Source organism: Varanus komodoensis, unplaced genomic scaffold (genome assembly GCF_004798865.1).
Source record: "Varanus komodoensis strain SLA01 unplaced genomic scaffold, ASM479886v1 scaffold18_1, whole genome shotgun sequence".
NCBI lineage: Eukaryota > Metazoa > Chordata > Lepidosauria > Squamata > Varanidae > Varanus > Varanus komodoensis.
In genome coordinates, this window is record NW_025335548.1 from 7,696,769 (window position 1) to 7,719,331 (window position 22,563).

A 22,563-nucleotide genomic window follows, 5' to 3' on the forward strand; every position below is an offset into this window, starting at 1 on the left:
TGTGAAACAGGAAGCAAAAGCAGCCATGTTACCAAACAGGATTACTGGAATAGCTGAACACCAAGCAAGGAATCTGGATGGCTACAGTCCCAGTAACAACCCCAAATGTAGAAGGAACTCTAACCTTTAGGGTGACGGTAAACACCAGCACAGTAAAGACCATTGTCCCAAAAGTCCAGTTTCCCGCCATCTGGAAAACACAATCAGTTCAGAAGTTTGCCCTGTCAAGTGTCGGGGAAAAGGGTGGAGAGCATGAGGGAAGCAATGGAGGAGCTGGAAAAGATTCTGCTTTTCACAGCAACAATATATCCCAACTGTAATGGGAACGTGGCTTATGCCTGCCACAAAAAGCAACACATCTTACAAACCAACACTCAGCGTTTACTGCCATCTTTTAAAAATGAACCTTAAGTCATAGTGCCCTCTAGCTATGAAATCTAGAGGAGAGAAAGCCGGTTAGCATTTCCTTGCACCACCACCCCACTCCTTTCTCTGACTCAACATGCCCCAAAGAAAAAGCAATATTCTGCATTTCAACTGAGAGCAAAGCCAGGGGATGGGCCAGTTTGCTTACTAAATTCTGTCAGAATCTGAATGCATACATCGAAGCAGAAAGTGGCAGTTGTTTTTTGTTTGTTTGTATTTCTAAAAGAAAACGGAAGGTCAAAATCGAACCCTAACCTAAAACTTGGCACTCACCCTTCCCAAAATGTAAATCCCTCCCAATCCAGAAAGCAATTTATTCTAACTCAAACTGTAACACACATCCTTTTCCATCTAGATGGAATGATCAAAGGTAGCTCAGAGGCTATTCTGTTTGATCGCTTACTCTGTCCACTCCATGGATGCTGGATCCAGCCTTTTGGATCTGTAAAGGGACCCAGGTTGTTCTCACTCCAACCCAAGTCCAAACTGAAAACTATGCCTAACCATTGATGGAAGCAAAAAGCATTTCCACAACATAGAAACAGAGTGAGCCAGAAGGGACCTACTGGGCCATCTAGTCTGACCCCTGGCTCCAGCCAGCTCCACTCATGAGATGCCTACCATGTACATGTCCAGCCGTCCTTAAACACCCTCACCAATGGGGCCTCAGCCACCTCCTGTGGAAGCCCATTCCATGCCCTAGGGGTCCATCAGGAAGCACTTCCATACAGAATCTTGGTTCCTTGAGCTTTGCTCCATTGGAGTGCATCCTGCCCTCCACCGCAGGGGAAAAAGGGTCACGAGCCACCTCCATGTGACACTTCTCACATACCTGTATGTCGCTAACAGGTCCCCTCTGAGTGTCCTCCTCTCCAAGCTGAAAAGGCCCAGCTCCCTCAGTCTCTCCTCATCTGGCTTCCCCTGCAGACCAGCCCATCCTAGTGGCCCTTCACTGCCCCGATTCCAACCTTGCTCTATCCCTCTTGTAATGAGGGGCCCATAATTGAACACAGGACTCCAGCTGTGGGTGCCCCAGAGTCATATAGAGGGGCAGTAACATCTCTCTCGATCTAGAAGCCACACTGAATGCACGGCAAGAGGTAGCCTGCAGGCAGTCCTTCTCAAGCGCTCACTCTGTAGGCTAGTTCCAGGCCGCCGCATCTGTACAGATGCCAGATTTCATAACCACAACCAGACGTGAAGCAACCCCAAGCCCTAATAGGAAGCAAAATCCTTCTTCAGCAAGTCACACCCAAAGGCAGCACTCAGCATGCTTTTGATGAAGGTTTTCTAACCCTAATTCGAAGCGGAACACTAATGAGGGATTGTAGTTCCATCACTCTTCATCCAGACAGAGGAGTAAAATGTAATTCTGGGGCTGTTCTGGTGGACATCTTACTCTGCCTGCCCAATTCAGGCCAGATCCAGGCCCCCAGACCTATATAGGAACACTTGAAGATGTACATGTTTCCAGTATAAAGTCCAGCTTTCTGCACACTTTGCAAATGCATGTGCCACATGAGAAACCCTTCTCTGAAGCTCTCCCCTGCCCCCAGCGCATTTCGAAAGCCTTTTGCCCTGTGGCAGACAAAGACTCTTTGGAAGGGGCACATGGGTGGAAGAGGGTGCCCTGTCCTTGGGCTTAGCCCGGGTAAGTCTGGCTTCAGGGACGCTTTCCTCTTACCTTCCCATTGTCCTCCACAGAAGCACTGTGGAAAAGAAAATACGTTCCGAAGAAGAACATGCAGCCATTGAAGAGGCCCAGGAAGGTCCAGTATAGGAAAGGCTTCAGCTGCAGCATGGCATTGTCGGAAACATTCCTGCCGAGCAAAGCGCAGCAAAAGAAAGAGTTTAAATCTGCGTGCCAAGTGCAGAAAGCAACACAGCAAAGAAGTATTGTGCATGGTGCCTCTCCGGGACCTGCGAGGTGAGCCAGGCAGGAGGATGAAGCCTGACTTGATGAGCCAGGAAAGTAGCAAAGGCTCTCTAGTCACAAGGAAATCTGTGAGCCCCAAATGGCCCTTACCTGGATGGGCAATGCCTAGCAACGGTAACCCATGCACTGGGAACTTCCTGACCAGATTTTTGTAATGTGCTCTACGCGGGGCTGCCCTTGAAGATGGTACGGATACTTCAGTTGGTCCAGAACAGAGCTGCCAGGACAGGGCAGGGACAGGCAAGTCCTTGCATATAACGCTGGTCCTTTACTGCTTACACTGGCTGCCAGTTGAAGTCTGGGCCCAATTTAAGGTGCTGGTGATGACCTATAAGGCCTTGGGTCCTGGGTACCTAAAGGAGCACCTTCTCCCCTATATGCCCCCCACCCCTTGAGATCTGAGGCGGAGGTCCTTCTTCAGGAGTCCCCCTTGAAAGAGATCAGGAGGGTGGTTACCTGGAGGGCCTTCTCTGTGGTGGTGCCCCAATTATGGAATTCGCTCCCCAGAGAGGCTTGCTGGGCACCAACGCTTCTTTCTTTTCAGCACCAGGCAAACCCCTTTTTATTCTCCCATTATTTTAATGTCTAATTGGTTTTAATGTGTTTTACAATGCATGCTGTGCTAATTTTAATTTCTATTTTACTTGTTGCTTGTTGTAAACCATCCCGAGACACTAGCATAGGTACGGTTTATAAAAGCTATAATAAATAAATAAACAAACAAAGTTATGTCTTCCGGAGCACATGGCTCTCCCGCAGAAAGGAGATACAACAGGAGTGGGAGATGGGAGTTCAAAGTCCTGCTGAGCCACTGTGGGCTGCCATATCCTTTCTGTTAACCATGCCCAAGCCAACCTTAGGATCCCCAGCTCATTGCTGGGTTGTTGTTTTCAGGTATCTTGCTGTGATGTGCAAACCATTTGGGTAGTTTGTTGGCATGGACTATGCAAGCGAGAGCTGCAAAGCATCCAGCCACACCTTGCTAGTCTGGTAGCGCCACCTCAGTGATGCACAAATGACACTTGGGAATGCCCTTAATGCAATTGGAAACTGTTTCTTTTTTCTCCCCCCCGCCTTTCACTGCTTCACAAGAGCACGAGAGAGGTTAATAATGGGATTAAAATGCATGAAACAAAAAACTGAGACGTATGCAATGGTCATACCATGTTAGCCGAGTAATAATGATTTTAAAAATTTACAAACCCAATTTTAAACTTCCCAAGGACTGGAGGTTCTGGACGTAAATTGCTGGAGGATTCTGGGCATAGTGATTGCTCAGAAGAGGGGTAGTGATTTGAGTGGGGTGGGGTGGAACCAGAAAAGTTCCTCTTTGTAGTGAATATTAAGATACAGGAAGGCTTATGTTGCAAAGCCCCCTGGGAAAAAGACAAGCCACCGAGCTCCCAGTTGCCTGTTGGCCACAAAGTGGGTTAATAAGCAAGTAGCCAACCCTCCACCCTCTCGTGGGCCATGCAAACTCGCCCAGAGAAAGGGCAGCCTTTTCAGGGAAGGCTCTAGGGGGAGCCGTGGGCTCAGGCTCCCTCTGCTGGGCTCCCGTGGCAACTCTGTTCAGAGAGGAGTTCCAGAGAACAACCATGTTGCTAAAGAAATGTGGGGAACATCAGAGAAGCTTCCTGGGGGCAAGAGGTATCCTAGAAAGCTGCCTTATGCCTACTCAGCTCGGGGGTCCAGCCAGGCCAAGGCTTCCACATATTTTGCCTGGAAACTGCCTTGGGCTCTCGGACCATGAGGGTCTTTCTGTGGCTCCATTTTCCAACCAGTGAAGCTGGGATGAGTTTGGCTCTTGCTGCAGGCTCTTCCTCTTGGGCTGGCCCCATCCTCCAAAAAGAGGAGGAGAGCTGCTTGCTCAGAACCTGGGAGGAAATTCTGGCCCGAATGTGGGGCCAAGCCATTCTGAAGAGGATGGGTTATCTCCTGCCATCTTCTTCTCACTGTCACTCCCCAGGTGTTTTAGGACAACCACTCCCAGAGCTGCTAGGCTCCAGTGAAAACCCACGTCTTTCACATTATTGGTTCAGCCAGGTTGGGAGTCAGTCTTCAAAGTAACCCTTTTCACAGGTTTGGCAAAGGCAGACCTCACAGTCCGGTCCTGTAGGTTCAACAATTATCCAGCTGCACTATCAATCCACTGATCGTCTTCTTAGGATTAAGAAACTGTGAGCCATTTGGGGCACACATTTTCTTGGATTCTTTGCTATGATAAATTGGTTGGTGTGCTACTTTAATTTATACATCAATGCCTGCTGTCCTTGCATCCTAATCCTTTCCTTCCCCCTTTTCTATGTCCAACGCAGGGCTCAGGCGATGTCTCAGGTAGTTTTTCTCCTAAATCTAGGAGAGTCTCTCCTCACTAAAACGCTTCCATGCACAGTTACGACTTCTCAGAAAGACAGGCAATGCAGGTCTCTATATATGAAATGAAAACAGCGCATGGGTATGAAATTAAGCCTGCTGGAGATCAAGGGATTCTAACAGAAGCATGGCACGTGATGCCTCCTCCCAATGTGATAAATCTACGGGTTTTAAAAGAGTTTCGCTTTGGCAGGTTCGTGTCCAGATGACGTGTTTATGCAAAAGTCGACAACTGAAATAGGGGCCAAGTGATGCTTTCCAGCAGTCGCAGGCTGTGCGTCCGTTCCTCCCCTTCGCTAGAGTGTTGCCACTTCTCATCAAGGCCAAAAGGGGCAGAGCTTTCCTGCTACGTGGGGAAGCAATCAGTTTCAGGTTCAGGTTCGCTCAGGGCTAATTCTGCGGTTGAGAAACCCCTTCTTGCCTGCCCCATGAAGCAGAAGCTGCTGAGTCCTGCAGGTGCCGTTTCCCCATCCCTTCCCTGTGGGGAAGCAACAGAGCTGCAGTGCAGCAAATGGGGAAGCTGAGGCGCAGCAGCTTCCCAAGACCTCGGTGCACAGGGCCTCGCTTCCTTCTGTGGGTGAATATTCAAATTGAGGCCATCATGTTTTTTGCAATTAGATTGTTTCCCCGGCTCTGCTCCTGTGACTGGATGAGTCAGGAAAGCCGCTCTTCGCAAGCTATAAATAGCCAGCGGAGGAGATTCCACGGCACTTGGCAGAGGTAAAAGGAGAGCAGGGGAGCAGGCGCACCTGGGCAGCCCCGCTTCCACCCGTCCCCTTCCTTTTGCTGCATCTGCAAATGCTCTGGATGCAGACAAGGATGCTGACATCACGCCAGGCACCTGGACAGACAGCAGCAGCTGGTCTGCGGGAGCAAGGCCAAGGGCGCTCTTTCGGTTTTGACGGCTCACTTTGCCAGATGTGTGGCTAAGCGCCCAACGTGGCTTGGCTCACAGAGAGGTGGGGAGAGCTGCTGCCACAGGATCTGTGCAGGTGGCAGCTTCCTACAGTGCCAATCCTGCACTGGGTTGCCTCCACCTAGGAGAACAGAACATGCAGGCCACTGAAGGGTGCCAAGAGGCGACAACTGCTGGATCACGATGAGAACTTAGTAGGACGCTTCTGTCCAGGTTGTTCAAACTCCCTCAAGGCACCAGCAAATTGTTGGCTGGTTTTTAATCTACCAGAGTTAAAATGTAGATACTTCCCAGCCCTGATCTATGGACCTATAGCAGGACACGCAATGCCTTGCAGACCAGGAGGAAAACAGGAGAAAAGAGGAGAACGCACCGTCACGATCAGCATGTTCCAATGGCTATCAACTACTCTGGCTGTTGCCCATGTCACCATCATCCCCAGTGCCTTTACTGGCATCTCCAGTTGCTTCCTCTGAAGTATGGCAGGAAGGCCAGCCAAGGGAACCTCCTGCCAACAGGCGAGAGGGCATCTGCCCATTCTCTGTGGTCCATTCAGGCTCCCCCAGCCCAGTCCGAGAGATGACGGGAGCTGCTTCCACAATCTGTGGACTGAGTGTTGCCCTCCTGAGGGTGCAACTGTTGGACCACCGGAGTGCAAAGGGCTGCAGCGCTCCTGAGCCAAGGCACCCAGCAGCCAGTCTCATGGGCCGCTGGCACCAGAGTCCTTGGGCAGATCCTAACCTCTGCACCCGGAGGGCACTGCCCAGGCCGAGGTCCCAGACCCTTCCTGAGGGATGCTTGCAGCCAGCAGGCCCCCAGTTGATCCCAAGCATCAGAGCAACATGGGGGAAATGCCCACTCCTGCCGTCCCTCCACAGGCTGGGGCCATGATCCCTCGCCTGGCTATCTCCAGTCCCTTCTGCAGCTCTGGAACCCATTTCCATCCATCTGGGCCATACGCCTCCTTCTTCTGGCCCACCGGGAAGGATGGACGAAACAGAACCAGAAGGGGAGGGATGCATATGCCCCACAGTAGGAGCAAGAAAGTTCCCAGGCACCGGAAGAAAAGGTCTACTCTGCCCATTGCAAAATGCAACTGCTTCTTTTCAGTGCTGTGGAAGAAAATACGTGGGACTGAGGAAAGAAAAGTTGTTGTTTTTCCCCTGAAATGCATCAGGCAAAACAAGCCTTTTCTTCAGGCTACTGGGAGTGACAGCCAGCTCTCCAGAGCCGCAGGACCTGGCTGGCTAGAGGCCAGCAGGCAGCATTCCCAGGCCTGCACCTGGCCGGCGTACAGTGGAAGGGAGATGGCGACAGGATCCTGTTTCCAGAGTGCCACTGGACCTCGCCTCCCACATCAGCAGCCCTCGCGTGATGGCAAGGGAAAGCCCTCCGTACTTACAGATACAATTTTGGGAAGGCCATCAAGGCGTCGATGTGGACATGTTGCTCCAGCAGGCTGTAGGCCATGATGGGCAGAGACGTGAAGCAGATGTTGAACATGGTAAGGTAGGCGGGGTCATAGAGAGGCTTAAAGGGATAAAAATGAGGAGGTGGCATCAGTGTGAGAAAACCGGGCTTGCTCCCATCCACTCCCAAGCAGTCACTTTACTACCCGCAGCCCCTACCCAGCATAATTATATGATGATTGTTTGAGATTTTGGTCTTGCTTCATTCTGAGATTATGTGCCATCAAGTCGTCTCCAACTTATGGCAACCCTATGAATGAAATCCACCCCCCCCCCCAAATGTCCTGCCCATGACAGCCCTGCTCAGCTGTTCGAAATTAAAGGCTGCAGCTTTCTGTATGAAGACAACCCATCTCTTACTTGGCCTTCCTTTCCTCCTCCTGTCCTCCTGTTTTCTCCAGGGGGTCTTGGCTTCGCATGATGTGCCCAAAGTTTGCTTCCAGGGTTTGATTTGATCTGGGACCCTCCTGCTTAAGATTTCCAGAGGAAATCAGTCTCAGGTTTAGAAAAAGGCATGCACTTAGCCACTCAGGGCAAGCGGGAAAATAACACGGCTGGAAAATCTGTTGGAAAGCTGAGAACATGCCCTCCGTCCCTAACTCTACCTCATCAAAGCGCCCACAACAGACTTGCAGAAGTACAAGAAGACCACTGACTTTTGTGGACTTATTGACAGGGCTGAAAATATATTTCCTAAATGTCTTTCCTTCAAAGAGACGTACAGGGGGAGCCCCGGACCTTCATAAATGGCAAGGCACGCATCCCCTGCTGAGCATGATGAAACCCTGCCTTAGGCCAAATGATGGCAACCCAGCCCAGGATGCTCACTGAAGGAGCAGCACCTGAGCATTCCTTGCACCAGGCACAGGTCCATGTAGTCCAGTTCCATCTACTTGGATGGGCAGTAGAGCTCTCTGGAGTTTTGGGTGAAAAGGCCAGTTTCTCTTCACGTGCTACTGAGTCTTTCCTTTCACTGGAGGGGCTGGAGAGCAAAGCTGAGGCCTCCTGCTTCCAAGGCAGGTGCTTCGCTTCTGAGCTACACTCCCTCTCCAGGAAGCTTCTCAGGGAAAGGGAGGCCCACGAGATGCCGCCTTGCTTCCTGAGCAATCCCTCCTCAGAAGTCACCTTCGGTATGTCCACGCAGCCCTTTCCCACAGTTCAGCATAAATACATACAGCCAAAGCAAATGCTGGCCCTGCACCCACGCCGCCTCCTTTCCTTGTTGCCGCTTCTGTACTGAGCTTTAGATTGTATGCCTCCTACTTGACTCACGCTGGGGCAGGGATGGGCAGCGCGCATGGAGCCCAGCCAATGCATCCTACGCATTCACTCTTTCTGCACCACCCTGCCGATGCCAGCCATGCGCAGTGCAACCGCTTTCAAGGGCACCAAGGTCAACTCGATCAGGAGACCCACTGACCTCAGGAATGACGTTCTGCCTGTCTCTGAAACTCTTAACAGTACAAAAGAAACCAAGCAAGACCAAGCCTCATGCCAAAACTTTGACAGAAGAAACAGAAGTGGAATGTAAAAAGCAAACACAACCCCCCCCCCCCCCCCCCCCCCCCCAATAACCCTTGAGGAAATCGTATTTTAAGCAAAGGAATTCAGGTCACTATTGGAACCTGGCAGGACAGAGCAGAGGCACTTAAGAGATGATGCACTGTGTGTATCCATCCGACTTCCGAATCAGGTTGCCCGCCAACATTTTTTCTTATTATGCAAGCCTCCGCTAATGGACCAGCCCAGCTCCAACCTGCCTTAGAAGGGCATGCTAGGGGCAGGGGCCAAAGAGGCTTCCTGGGCTTTGCTTAAGCCCTGCACTGTTTTAGGGGGAAAGGGCAGGAAACCCAGTCGCCAAGCTGTGGCTGCAGCTGCTTCGCGCGGCTGCGAGAGCCAACAGCATCCCTTTTCACGAACAGAGCGTGTGCGTGCAGGCCTGTGTCTGGGGGGGTGACTGTCACTGATCCAGCTTCAACAACCGCTCCAATGGTGAGCCTTGTTGCTTGCGCCTCCCCTTGCAAGTTTTTTTTGTTAGGATAAGGCATGGTTTGCAGCACATTTTGTTTTCTAAACTGCCGGGGAGCAGCGAGCAGCCTCTCCAAGGGCGAACTGCTCTCGGGACGACAACGGACATGAAGCGCAAGGGCCGGATGGTCCAGGGCCCCTTTCTCCATTCCCAGCCCCTGTTTTCCATGAGAGCGCGGCTGCAACCCCCTTGCCGCAAGGCCCCCGAGACTGCAAGCCCACCAGAGAAGCCCAACTCGGAGCAATCTCGTGTTCTTCCCGTTGTGTCTATGAACACCTTCTTCATCTCCCCTACATCAAAGTGTAGACTGTAAGCTCTTCAAGGGTAGAGACCTGTTTTCTTGTGAAGCATCATCTAAAGGGGCTATGGAGGTAAAAATGAGGCGAGACCCTGGAGAGGCAAGGGAATCTCATTATTTGCAGTGGTCTGGGGCCATAGAGGCTGTGTATTACAGTGGTTAGCGATGCAGGTCCTGGTCCCCCCTCGGCCATGAAGCTCATGGGGTGACTATGGGTCAGCCGAACCTACCTCATAGGGTTGTCGTAAGGATCAAATAGGGAGGAGGAGGAGTATGTAAGCTGCTTTGGGTCCTTTGCAGGCAAACAGGTGGGATATGAATACAGGCAGTCCTTGAGTAATGAATGTCTGAGTTATAAAGAACCTGTACTTACAAATGAATTGCCATAAAGCTCACTAATTAAAAAAAAACCTGCAAAAAACCATCAGCACCAGTAAGAAAGGAAGCGAAAGAGCAGCGAGGCCTCCAAATCATGCCCTCCCCATTCAGAGAGGGAAATTTCTCTGGCGTTTCCTTGCTGCAAAGAGGAGGCACTGGTGATTTGGAGGGGGGGGGCTAGAGAAGTTGGTGCTTTTTCCACTTTTGGGGGGGTCTTGTGCCCCCAATCCCCACAAATGTGGAGGGTGACAATGCGTGATCTGACTTGCAGACAAATTCTACTTAAAGATGCATTTCTGTTCTCTCAGGCATGGAACTCACTTGTGACCTGGAGACTGCCTGTGTAAAATGAATGGCAATAACTGGGAACTCGAGGAAGGATCTGAAGAGCAGGCAGATCTCGGGAGCTGTTCAGAGAAGTGGAAAGTTGGACTGATGGAGGGGTGTGGTGCTTGGTTGTTGCAAGGACAGTAATAAAAACAAAAGTGCTGGAATGGGATGAGCTTTTCCCCCAAATTCACAAGCTTACATGGAATAAGGGAAATCGAAGACTGCCTACCTACACGCTACTAGTGTTTGTTTTGCTTGGCAGAAACGTTTTGTATTCCCTGTTATTAAAATATTTTAACTGCAAACAGTCTGTGTTTCCATTTTTTATGCTCTAAACAACTTTGAGATGCATTTTTTATAGTCAAGCAATACCTAAAATAAAGAGACTGAACCCTGAAACAAATACCTTTAACACCCCTGAGAAATTATTGCAACTGCAAGGGGTTTTTTTTAATGAATTAGTTTGTTTTCATCTAGAGCAGGGCATTCTTCTCCTGCTAAATGATGACCAATAGCAGCCAGTTGTGGGTTCATGCATGCTTTGTAGGGGGACCCACTGCATGCAAGCCACGCATGCCCCAGGGGCTTCGGCCTTCAGTAAACAACCTCCACTCTGCCTGCACACAGACTGTGAGCATGTGTGAACCCAGAGTACTGGGTTGCTGGAGGGGCAAACAACCTAGTGGTGAACCCATGGTTTGTTGCTGGGTTACGGCGATCTGGGCTTGCATGTCACACTCACAACCCAGCTGTGCCCATCAGAGGTCATTCACGGAAAGTTTGGGCATCCCATTACTGGCAGGCATCCTGGCATTAATGAACCCACAATTTGCCACCACCGCATGCAAACTACATGTAAGGTAATAGCTTGTGACACGGTTACAAGGATTCCCAAAACTGTCTCCACAAAGGAACCGTGGACATAATTTGGGGCTGGCATTTGGGAAACGTTTTTTCCAGTGTTCAGTGTGCTAACTTGGGAGCCAAGAGGAAGTACATGGATCAGGTATGGCTGAGATGGAAGATCTCTGCAATCTGCAACCGTGACTCCCTTTTTCAGGGCTACAGGTACAGAACGGGTTCCCTCATCCATTATTCTGCGACTGGAAGACCTGTCACCCGAAATCTAGTGTGCCCAGCACTTTTGCTGAAAATTAAGCTGGGATCCACATCACTGAAGTAGCAGAAACGTACCTGTTGAGAAAAACCGCAGAAGAACTGGTACAAAAATTGTGGGAAGATGAAGCAGAGATTCTGCAAAAGCAAAACCATGGAAAAATCAAAAGTCATGTTACTAGGAAAACCTGCGGGGTTAAAGGCTGGCCAGGCAATGCTGGGAACTGCAGGCCTTTTTCTGCCTCAACATGCATAGCACGGCACCCTGGCTTCCATTTCTGGCCTTCTGCAGCTAAGAGCAACGGGGCCTGCCATGAAAGAAGCTGCACTCTTGGCAGAACCCAACACACCCTTCAAGCTCTGCAGGCAAAGCGCCACTCTGAATCTTGGTCGGCAAGAATGTGTTTTGCTGCCTCCTGTCCTGCCCTTCTGCCAAAGACCGTACACATCACTAAGTCACAGCAGCCAGGACACAGAAGGAAGGCTTACCCTGGTATGGACCACACTGGCCCACAACAGTTTGTCGAGTGCTCAGGTGGACAAGGACCTTTCTGTCTCACCTGCCCCCAGTACTTTTCACTGGGGTTGCTGGGGTTCAGGTATGTGGCTTTCTTCATGGGAAGCATGAAGTGGGTCCATCACTAAAGCTAAGGGGCCGGGAAGCTGAGAAGATGGAAGAACCAGGCCCATCGTAAACCAGGATGAGTCCCACAGAGTACTCCTCAAGGAAGCAAATCAGCCCTTAGCACTGTCCTCAGGCCAAGCTATTCATGCCCTCAGCTCACTTCCAGACCAGCCAACTCAATTCCTCTTCCCTCCCAACCCCCTTTCCTTTTGTGTTGTGCCTTTTAGTTTACAAGCCAGTGGCAGAGCCCACATTATTACTTATGTTTGCGAACCTACCTGGGAGACCTTTCAATGAAGGGGCAGGATTAAAAAGGCATCAATCAATAATAAAACAATAAATACCTTGTAGAAGAAGTACTGAACAAGGTGTGATATCCGAACATAGTACAAATGTCCATGGGCCAAGAGCAATTTTTTCAAGTCTTTGAACTTTGGGATGGCGTAGTCGCTGTTCCGGGCTGCCTGACGGCCCTCTTTACCTTTTATACCTGGAAATGGAGATGAAAGCGAATGGCAAGAACTGTATCGTGGTTCTGGAATCTCAGAGGAGTTCGTGCTATGTCAAACCCCGCGCTGGCCTGGAAGACAACATGAGCTTTCTTTGCTCATGGACAGACACTGCAATGAGCCACTGGGGGGATCTGGGCAGGGACTTTTATGTCATGGCCCCTGGAAGAGTGGGGCTGTCCTGCCCTAGAAGCTCTGCTGGCCACCCATTTCTCCTTACCAGCCAGTGCTCAGTGTTCCCTGGTCTGCAGAATTGCCTTTGTTTTGGTCTTGGCTTAGTTTAGCCTTCCTTAAATCCCCCTTTTTTCTTTTTTAAATGCTCCATTTGTCTTGTCTTTTTAGCAAGCCAGGTTTTAAATGACACGAGGAGAAGAAAAGAATCGTCTGCCCACATGCTCTGTATTATGCCTCCTTCTATAAGCTTCTATTGCGGATTTCTCCAACCAGCGCTCTCCAGATGCTGTGGGCTGTAGCTGCCAGCATGCCTGTCCCTTGGCCAGGCTGGCTGGGGCTGACAGACACGGCAGTTGAAAACATCTGGAGGGCACAAGGGTGTGGAGGCTGCCCTGTCTTTCCCACAGGCCTCATCTCCAATGGCAATGTCCCAGATGGCTGCATGTTCGAGGAATTTCTTACCTATGCCCACGTGAGCTTCCAGAATCATGCTGACGTCATTGGCGCCGTCTCCTACGGCAAGTGTGATTGGGCTCCCCTTCGAGTTCTTCACCATTCGAACAATCTAAACGGGCAGGAGAGAAGGGACAAGTAAGAGGGGGGAACAGGAACGGAAAGTTGTTGGATGAGGCACTGGCTCGTTGGCCAATTCAGGCATGCTGATCTGTGGCACAGGTGGCCCCTCCATGCCGGGAACATCATGTTGCTCTGAGGGCCGGCGTTGACATGACACACCTGCGCTTTTTGCAAAGGAGCCATTCGGCAACACAGGACCGCGGTGCACTTCATGCAGATCTGGAGGAAGATGCTCTTGTAGTGGCTGGAAGACGAGTCTTGGGCATTCAGTATCAGGGACAAGGTGGCCCCGTCTATAACTAGCCCGTACTCCTGGCTGAACGTCCAGCTTCTGCGAGAGGAGATGAAAAGATGCTTTGGAAGGTGCACATGCTGGTATTTTATTTACTTTTATATTATTTAAAGTTTTCCTATGCCGTCCCATTACCAAAAGTCTCTGAACGGCTTACAAAGAACAAAAAACCACAGAACAAAGCAAACCATAACAACAACGATGCACAACACAGTGCACCCAATAAGTAATAATAAAAACAAGGATAAAACCAATTAACTGTTAAAATATCAGGAAAATAAAAAGGTCTTCACCTGACGCTGAAAAGGGTAAAGTGATGGTACCAGGTAAACCTCCTTGGGAGTGTGTTCTACAGTCAGGGCACCACCACTGAAAAGGCCCTTCTCTGAGTGGCTACCCTCCTGATTCTACCCTCCTATTCTGGCAGGGAGCATCAAGGACACGTGGCCAGGGCTTCTCTGCCCTGCCTGCAGTGAGAAATGCAGAGCTAAAAGCCACCCGAAAATGGAAACAGAGCATCATTAAACCGGAAAGCTATATTGTGTCCTTTACTTGGACAGGGACAGAGCCAGATGCTTCCGGTTTCTGCTGTAGGCCCTGGATGATGCCGCAGGTATACGGATCCCTTGCTGCTACTTTACTGGCTTGCAGCTGCTTTCTAGCTCAGCCTTCTTCAACTAGGAGCCCTCCAGATGTGTTGGGCTACATCTCCCATCATCCCCCAGCCAGCATGTAATCCAACCCTTCTGGAGGATACCATGTTGGAGAAGGCTATAGCTAGAAGGAGGCAATGGAAAGGGGCAGCACAAACAGAACAATAAAGTAAGACTTGGCCCTGAAATCTAGCCTTTGTGTTTCATATACTTCAATACTTTGGGTCTTGAAAGGTTCAGTCTGAAGATGAGCTGTCAGCATGTTTCTTCTTCCCTCAAACAGCCCCCTCTTCTGAATTGCAGCTCCCCCAGCCCTGCTTTTTCTGTGCCTTCTCCCAGCTCACATTATTCAACTATGGCCGAAGAAAACAGCAGATGACTCTGCGCACTTTGTCCAGGTGTACTTGGGGGCATCTGTGTGACGGGGGGAGAGCACTGGCTCTCTGTGAGCTCAGGGAGAGCATGAAGGACAGTGGGTATGGGGGGAAAGCCCCAGCCCTTGGAGATGCAGAGAGAAGATCAGGCCAGGCCGCCCAATCCTTTGCCGCAGTCCTCCTGCCCTGGCATCTCTGAGAGGGCTGCAGAGGCGTGTGCAAAGGAGGCGGAGAAAAGGGAGTGTGCTTTATTGCACCCCCTGCATTCTGAACTCAGACCTAAATCTGGGCAACTCTTGCAATCGTGAGATCCAGGCCCCGTTTTAAAGATTCCAGATGGCTCTATCGGACAGGACTGGAAAAAGCCTGAATTCCAAACACCCTGGGCTTCCAAGTTCACTTTTGGTGCACGTTCTTGTCCTCTCTTTTTTCCTCCTCTCCATCTCCCTGCTCTGTCGCAAGGCATCCCAAGGGCATCCGCACATCTTCATGCTTACCTCTTCCTGCTTCGGGGACTGTCGCCCATGAGCTTTTTGTGGTACTCCAAAAGCAGCTCGTGCAGCCGCCCCCTCTTCTGATCTTCCTCTCCCACCACTTTTGTGGTCAGTGGCAGCAATTCTGTGCTGGTCTGGAACAGCTTACAGGCGTAACACGTGGCCTGGGCGGTCTCCAGTTTGTCCCCCGTCAGGACCCAGATCTTCATGCCTGCAGCATGCAAGGCCTCAATGGTTTCTGCAGCCAGTTCTTGCAGCCTGCCGACAGAGACCTTCATTTACCAAGTGGAAGGGTGGATATACACCCAACCCCCGCCCTTTTAATTTCAGGGGGCAGGAGTGGTTTGGTTTCATTTTTAAGAGAGAAAATACCTTCTGGGAATTTCTGGAAATGAAAGTCATTCCAAATATAACAAAACAAAATAACATAACAAAAAGATTTCAGCTGAATGTTAGTATGCACCCACCCACATATCCATTCATTAACTAACTGAAGCAGAGTAATAGCCGGGAGGGCAAATTCTATATGCAAAACTCCATTCTATTTGTTTATCTGCCTTTACCGGCTTTCTTACATTGTTACGTACTATGGTTTTAGGCTTTGTGGTCTATCCCGCAGAGCGCTGCAGCTTGGGAGCAGGACGCAAAGACCAGAAACAAACAGCTAAGCACATGCAACATTCTGATCCCCCAGGACAGTGGCACCAGGGTTGTCTCTCCCCCATGCCCCTTACTTGTCTTCCACGGCGGTGGAGCCAATCAGATGCATGTTCTTCTCAACTTCGTCAAACACTCGGGCCATTTTCGCTTCTCGGTCCTGTAGCGCCATCGTCGCATCCTTGATCTGCCTACTGATGATCTCATATTCCGCATAGGATATTTCTTTGTAGGCCACACAGAGCGTCCGATACCCATCCTGGAGGGGTTAGGCAGGAAAGCAAACGCTTCTTAAAGAGGGATGAGCAACCTTGGCCCAGGAACCAAATCTGGCCCTGCTGGAGTCCCCCCGCCACCAACGGCAACAGCTTTTTCCCCTGAACCTGCCTGCTCTCCCCCAACCACTGATCCCACCCACTACTGGAACGGGCCCCGCAAAAACTCCTCTGAAATGGAATTCAGCTCGTGGGCCAAGAAAGGTTCTCCACTCTGGCTTCAGAGCCAGCATATCCACCAAAGGCCACCTCATGTGGCTCCCCCATCCCTAGCGCCACTGCTAATGACAAGGCTGGGCCTGAACCTCTGAAGCAGGAAGCTTGCTGAAGGCACACAGATTCCCATCCAAATGTGAGCTCCCGATTGTGAAGGTTCTGGATGCACACAGGCAGCCTGAACACTCTGCATGTCCCGTCCCAGCCTGTGGGGGGCACCATGGATGGGCGCCACAAATGCAGCAGGGCAACGAGCTCCAAGACCGCCCTGCGCAGGTTTGTGGGCGCACCTACCAGTGCATTGTTCTCTACGTGAACTCTTGTCCTCTGCACTTCGGCTGGTGGGACCCTGGGGAAAATGGCCGAATCTGCTCCTTTGCAGAACAGGTATATCGTTCCTAAAAGAAAAAAGAAAAAAGATTGGGTTTTTAATAACAACAACAACTTTTCTTGGAAGGGTTAAATTAGCAAATTGTTCCCGGCAGCAAGAAAAGAAGAGAAGCCGCTTTGGAAAATGAGAGCTTCAACTAACCGTTGTTGGTCTTCACCAGCACGCTCATTCGGCGACGCACACAATCAAAATCCAGGACGTTCAGCAACTCGTAGCTTTTGAGACAGGAGGGACAAAGAGCATCAGGGGGGCAGGAAATGGAAAGGCATTATCCCCTAGCCAAAAAGCCCAGCGTAAATAAATCAGGGTGAACAGAAGCACAAAGAACACTTCTGGTGGAGGGGATTCAACTGAAAATTTCCCCTAACTTCCCAGTAGGTGAGCCCGGGATACTGCTCATTCACCAAGGGCAAAATGAGGAAGGGCACCTGGCTGGCCCAGGGCCACTACCTGCCCTCCTGCGGGAGGCTACTATGCCCCTGAGAAGAGAGAGAAGCAGTATCTAGGCAGAGATGGAGTCGCCCACCTTGACACCATCAGCCCTTCCTGGAGCCTGCCAGAAAGATGAGTGGCTGGCCAGTGAGGTAAGGCTTCCAGCAATTTTTCAAAGTACTTGGGCTTTAGAGTTAGTCTAGACCCAAGGCAGAAGCTTGGATTAACAGGAGAAAAAGGGAAAGGCGAACAAGCACAGCCTGCCTATCTTTGCTGCTTTCTGTCTGGCCGAAGAGAAGGCCAGTTCAGCCCCTCGAGGGGGAAAAATGAAGGAGCAAGGCATGCCCTGGGGCCACACACACCAAACTGGACGTGGGAAGCACTTCTTGGCTCAACCGCACAGCATTTCTAGAAGGTGCTCCCAAATGTTTTGGTTTGCTCGCGCACAATATGCAAGTTCCACTTGTGCCTACCTCTCGATTGCCTGTTGTGCATTCTGTACCATCAAGAAGTGATTTTCTTGTCCTAGAAAAGTGAAACCATACCTGTCAATGAACAAAAAGGACAGAATGGCGTTGAAAAAAAAAAAAACCTAAACACACACTCTCTCTCTTTCGATTAAAAATAAAATAAATGAAAAAAAAATCACATGAAAGGAGGGGTTGACTGAGAATGTGACAGGCAGGGGTAGGTCTGTGTGCGCGTCACAGTGGAAGCTGAGAAACACCATAGAGGCCAGTATTAGGCAGAGATGGACTTCATTTTTCCCTTTCTAAGAGTGTGTTTCTAGTCCTCATGGATGAAATACATGCATATGAGCAACACTTGTTGCTGTCTCAGGAGCCAGGGAGGTGGCCAAGCAAAGTTTGCTCTTTGCCCTACCTTATGATGAACAAACTCAGTTCTGTGCAAAACTGTGTGATACACATAATCAATGCAAGAGTGAGCTTTCTTCCAGGGCAGGGGAGCAGGAGTTTAATTGTCTATATAATTTGGGATGCATTTATTTTGTTTTGTTTTTAGGAAAATAAATGATGGGATACAGCAGCCCATAGTCCAAGGAATGCACAAATCTGTCTAACTCTCAATTACAGTGGAATTTTAAATGCTGGCTTAAAACAAACAAACAAGCAAACGTCAGTGTCTTGTCCTTGTCCTCCCCTTGTCCTTACTGTGGAGTGGAAAATTTTCCACTGAAAATTATCCAGTGCTTTGGTGTCCCATGGGTCTGTGAGTAACAGTGAATGCCAATTGCAAATGCAAAAGGAGGTACGTTTGACAGTTTCAAATTGGTTGTCTGTATATGATATTTTGAATATTTGGGTTGCTAGCGTGTCTATTATGTCAGGGCCTTTGGGGTTTTCCTGTAAATTCAAACAAAAAACCTGCATAATACAGAATTCCTATCACATTAAGTGTACTGCAAGTGTCCCTCAGATATTTCAAGTCAAATACTTGTGGCATACTGGGACAACAAATTAACACGGAGCATTTTTAATATTTAGCTGTGCAGATTATTAGATGCAAGTAAAACAAACATGCCACACTAGTTTGCTCTCTGGGGCAATGATGGATAACTTGTGGAACTCCAGAAGCCTTAGCTTGCATCAGTCCTCACCATGGGCTATGCCAGGCAGGGCTGATGGGAGCTTGTACAGCAAACATCTGGGGGCCCATAATTTGTCAACACCTGCTCTGGAACACCTGGAAATGTCTTGATGCAAATTGCCCTAATTTGCAGATTTTCCAGAAAACCCACATCACTGGCTTAATTTTATATTCCGGGTAACATAATTTCCACAGACTCCTGCAGTAGTCTCACTTTGCACCACCTGCCAGGCTGGGGTACCTGAACTGTCCAAAGCTAGGTCCCCGGAATCAGCCCCCAGGCCACGGCTGAAGGGGTCACTGGCTGCCAAGCAGGCGGGCTGAGGGGAATATCCATCCCTCACACTGCAAGAGCGGACTAACTCGGGGGTCTATCACATTCGAGCCCTCCCCTGGAACGGCCCCCATCCTCTCCACAGGTGCTCCCCCGTTGTTCTGGGACAGTGCAAGCATTTCTGCCCAAGTGGTTTGCCTTCTGGACACTATGCGAAGTTCTACTAATTTAAAATTTCAGGTCCACCCTTCCACTTTGCAATACATTGGATGGCTTAGGCCAACATAAAAAGCCAACACCTGCCCCCCCCGCCCCCGCACCAAGAAAGAAAGAAAACCCACAGTGAAATTTAACACAAATAGAGTAAGCAAGCACCCAGCCAAAAAAGAAAAAGGAATTAAAAAACTGAAAATGTGCTGATAGAGGCAAAACAAACCACCAGAAGAGCAAGGTTGGCCACAGTGAAATCCTCAGGCTGAATGCCTAAGCACTTGTGCCCAAGTCCTTTCATGCGCCAGACCAGCATTGGAGCAGCTGAGTGGGACAGCAAAAGCTCCCCTAAACAGGTATGTGCGTGCGTGGGCCAATTTTGGAGGACTGAAAAGCTTCATGTGAACTTTCGTGCTCTTCTTTCAAGGTCCTGCTCAGAGCACACACATGCGCACGCATGCACCAATTCTCTGAAGCAAGACGCGTGGCACTGCGGACCAGGGTCTTTTTGGTTGCAGTGCCTCATCTCTAGCCTGCCCTACCATTGCCCACTCATGAAGTTCCCTTCCCTCAGAGATTTAGAAAGAATCAGAAGGCATTGCTTTCCTTCTTCCTGTTGTTAATATGCTGGTCATTTTAATCTATTGATGCTCCAAAGGTTTTATTGAAACTTTTAGATATACAGTTTAAAAGAATCAATATTCTGTCTTGTTCTCATAGGCACCTGAGGTGGCTAAAAAGGATTTTTGTTTTTTAAAGGCAGAAATTTGGGTGATTTTCTTGCCCCCTAAGGACCCAAAATGTTTGAGGGGGTGGGGACAGAAGCCTGGCTTTCTATCAGGGCGGTTTAGATGGCAGAAGGAGTGAGGGAGATGGCAAACCTCGCAGAAGACTTGGCACCAACCCAGGGAATTCTGGGACAGGCTCTGGGCACAACACCTGCGACCTCGCCAGGCCAGTGCCAGGCGATCACCAAGGTGGTGGTACGGATCCTTTGCAGGTGGGCCACTCCCCTCACCTGGGCTGCAGCTGGTGCTTGGCCAGGCCGATTTCTGGCACCAGCCACATTCAAAGGACCCAAGGCAGGCTGCAGGCCAAGTTCACTGGAATTGGCAGCCAGATCTTCGAACAACTGCTGCTGCCTTTGGGTCAGACTGGACCAGCCGACTTGGCCATCCTTCCTTTACTATTCTCAGCATCCAAAGTTGGGATCACCTGTCCGTGAGTATGTTAGCTCTGCATGCCTTTCCATACACCTGAGCAGGAAGGGAAGCTGGGGGAAGGAAAAAGGCCGTGCTTACTTTCGAGCTCCTTGCAGCAAAGCTACTTCATCTGGGGAAGATGCGACATAGTTGGACTGTGGTGCCTTTCCATCAACTGAGTCCTTTTGCTGGACCTGAACCGTATGGCAGAGACACAAGGCACGCAGGAACAGTTCTTCTCGCTCCTGGGAAAGGAATGTTGCAAAGGAAAGCATGTCTGTCAGCAGGTGGGCTGCAAATTTCCGGCGGCAGGCAAAAAGGTCCGGGCATTCCAGGCCAACTCATACAACCAACTGCTGCCGGTGGGGCAAGAAGGAGGGGACTGGCTAGCTTTGGGCGGCCTCAAGAACTTGTATTTCCAGGGTGGCAAAGGCGGTCCAATCTCTGAGCCACAAGAAAAGTCTACAGAGGGGTTTGGGCAGTCCAGCGAGGACTGCAATGCTCCATCAGCCTCTTAACATGTGAAGCCATGCCTGGTCAGCTCAGCGTGGGCTCCTGATTAACTGGGCGCTTCCTTTTCTTTCCTCGTCTCTTTATCTTGCAAAATGTAAACTTTTAATGCCAGCAGTTACAAATCTGAAGGCGCAGCAGTCATCTTAAAAGAGGTGACCCTTCTCGCGGGTTGGACTCCCTCATGCTTCTGTGCCCTGAACTTGCATACCAGCTTGGCTGCCTATCCCTTTCCACACATGAATCAGGGCATCTTCCACCCTCTCTCAGCTGCCCTTTGGTGAGCCGGTGATCCAATTCTTGTGACAGAGAATGCAAGTGCCCAAAAGCTCCCAGGCCCTCAAACAAGGGTAGGTACAAGCACTGCGTCTTCTGATTAGCTCTGCAACCAACTCCTTCCCTCCTCCCCAAGAGGATCCATTAGTTCCCCCCATAGCGCTGGGAGCACTCCGAGCCTGAGCATCTCCGGGCCTTTTGAATCCTAAAATTAACCCTTAGAAGGGCATCTTTGCTGGGGGAAGAGCCGGGGGGAGGGGCTGCCAGGTTTGCTTTACCCTTTCTGCTTTGCCAGATAGCTGTGGTCCATCCACCTCTGAAAAGGCATCGCTGTACTTGTAGCCATCAATGCTGCACTCAATGAACTCCATGGTGTTTTGTGTTAAAGTCCCTGTTTTATCAGAGAACACATACTCGACCTAAGAAGAAAGGGAGAACGTTAGAGAGAGAAAGAGATGCAGATGACAAAACCCTTTCCTCGTTTTCCACTTGGGGACCTTCTTAAGGAAAATGAACTCTCCTTTGATGCTATGATTTTGTTGAAATTAGAAACATATCAGGAGAAAGAGGGGAAAAACCCATCAAATCTTATTTACATGTATTTGCAGGAAAAACAGCTACGTTTGCAGGTTTTAGCTGACCTGCTGAATCTACAAGGCCAAGCTTTACACAGAAAGAGGTCCTAAAAATCAGGGCAGCCTGATCAAGAAGGCTGGGTGACGCACACGGCACAGATTCTAAGCCTGACATTTCCCTGCATGGTGACAAGCACGGAAATCCTGCCTAGTGAGTGCTAATTATAGCATCACACACTCGGGAGCCCAAAGGATCAATCTTTAGTGCACATGCATATTTAAATACTGGAAGAGAAAAAAGAAATCCTGTGTTTCAAGAACTCAAAACGGCCCCCTTTTACTGAGGCCAGATGATCACCTCCTGCGCTTTTACCTGGCCAAAAAGTTTTGGGATCAGGGCTGCCATAGAGACTGCAACAATATGGAGTGAAACATTTTCTGCAGTCCCCTTTTTGTGGGGAATTTCCCAGGCCGCATCGAATCCTGGTGGTCCGGACTGTTGTACGGTAATCAATCATGCCAGGTGGGCTAAACAGAGGACACAACCTGCCCATTGGCCATGATCACTGGAGCCAGTTGGGGCTGTGGTGAAGACCATAGGCAGAAGCCATTGTCTGGGCCAAGGGAGGAAGACAAGAAGAGTGCAAAGAGGAGGAGACAGAAGGTGGTTCCGACCTGGCCAAGCTCTTCATTAAGGTCAGAGGTGTTCACCAAGGCCCCTTCTTGGCGCTCCTCATCAAACATCTCTTTGTCCCATCCAATGAAGAAGGAGCCGAGGAATTTCTGCATCTCGACTGTCACATACATGGAGACGGGGATGATGAAATTGAACAGAACCATGAAGGACAGGAAATCGGTGAATATTTTTAAGAGCTAAAGGAAGCAAGAGGAAGAGTCACTGGACTGATAGTACATTGTTATAGGTGTAGAAGGACAAAAGTGGTGAATCTGACCACAACTGCAACCCAG

General features: G+C 49.9%; 1 protein-coding gene across 1 annotated transcript in view; it reads right to left on the minus strand.

The window, feature by feature from the left end:
* The window catches only part of ATP11C (ATPase phospholipid transporting 11C), an 82,483-nt gene that overhangs the window by 15,750 nt on the left and 44,170 nt on the right, over positions 1–22,563 (minus strand). The window contains exons 12-26 of the mRNA XM_044426986.1: positions 22,270–22,467; positions 21,298–21,438; positions 20,333–20,478; positions 17,413–17,484; positions 16,649–16,722; positions 16,411–16,514; positions 15,703–15,884; positions 14,972–15,226; positions 13,315–13,486; positions 13,042–13,144; positions 12,241–12,386; positions 11,350–11,409; positions 7,054–7,181; positions 2,111–2,246; positions 125–190 (exon numbers count right to left, since the gene is read on the minus strand). Of these exons, the coding sequence (XP_044282921.1) occupies positions 125–190; positions 2,111–2,246; positions 7,054–7,181; positions 11,350–11,409; positions 12,241–12,386; positions 13,042–13,144; positions 13,315–13,486; positions 14,972–15,226; positions 15,703–15,884; positions 16,411–16,514; positions 16,649–16,722; positions 17,413–17,484; positions 20,333–20,478; positions 21,298–21,438; positions 22,270–22,467 (1,983 nt within the window). The remainder of the gene's footprint in view (positions 1–124; positions 191–2,110; positions 2,247–7,053; positions 7,182–11,349; positions 11,410–12,240; positions 12,387–13,041; positions 13,145–13,314; positions 13,487–14,971; positions 15,227–15,702; positions 15,885–16,410; positions 16,515–16,648; positions 16,723–17,412; positions 17,485–20,332; positions 20,479–21,297; positions 21,439–22,269; positions 22,468–22,563) is intronic.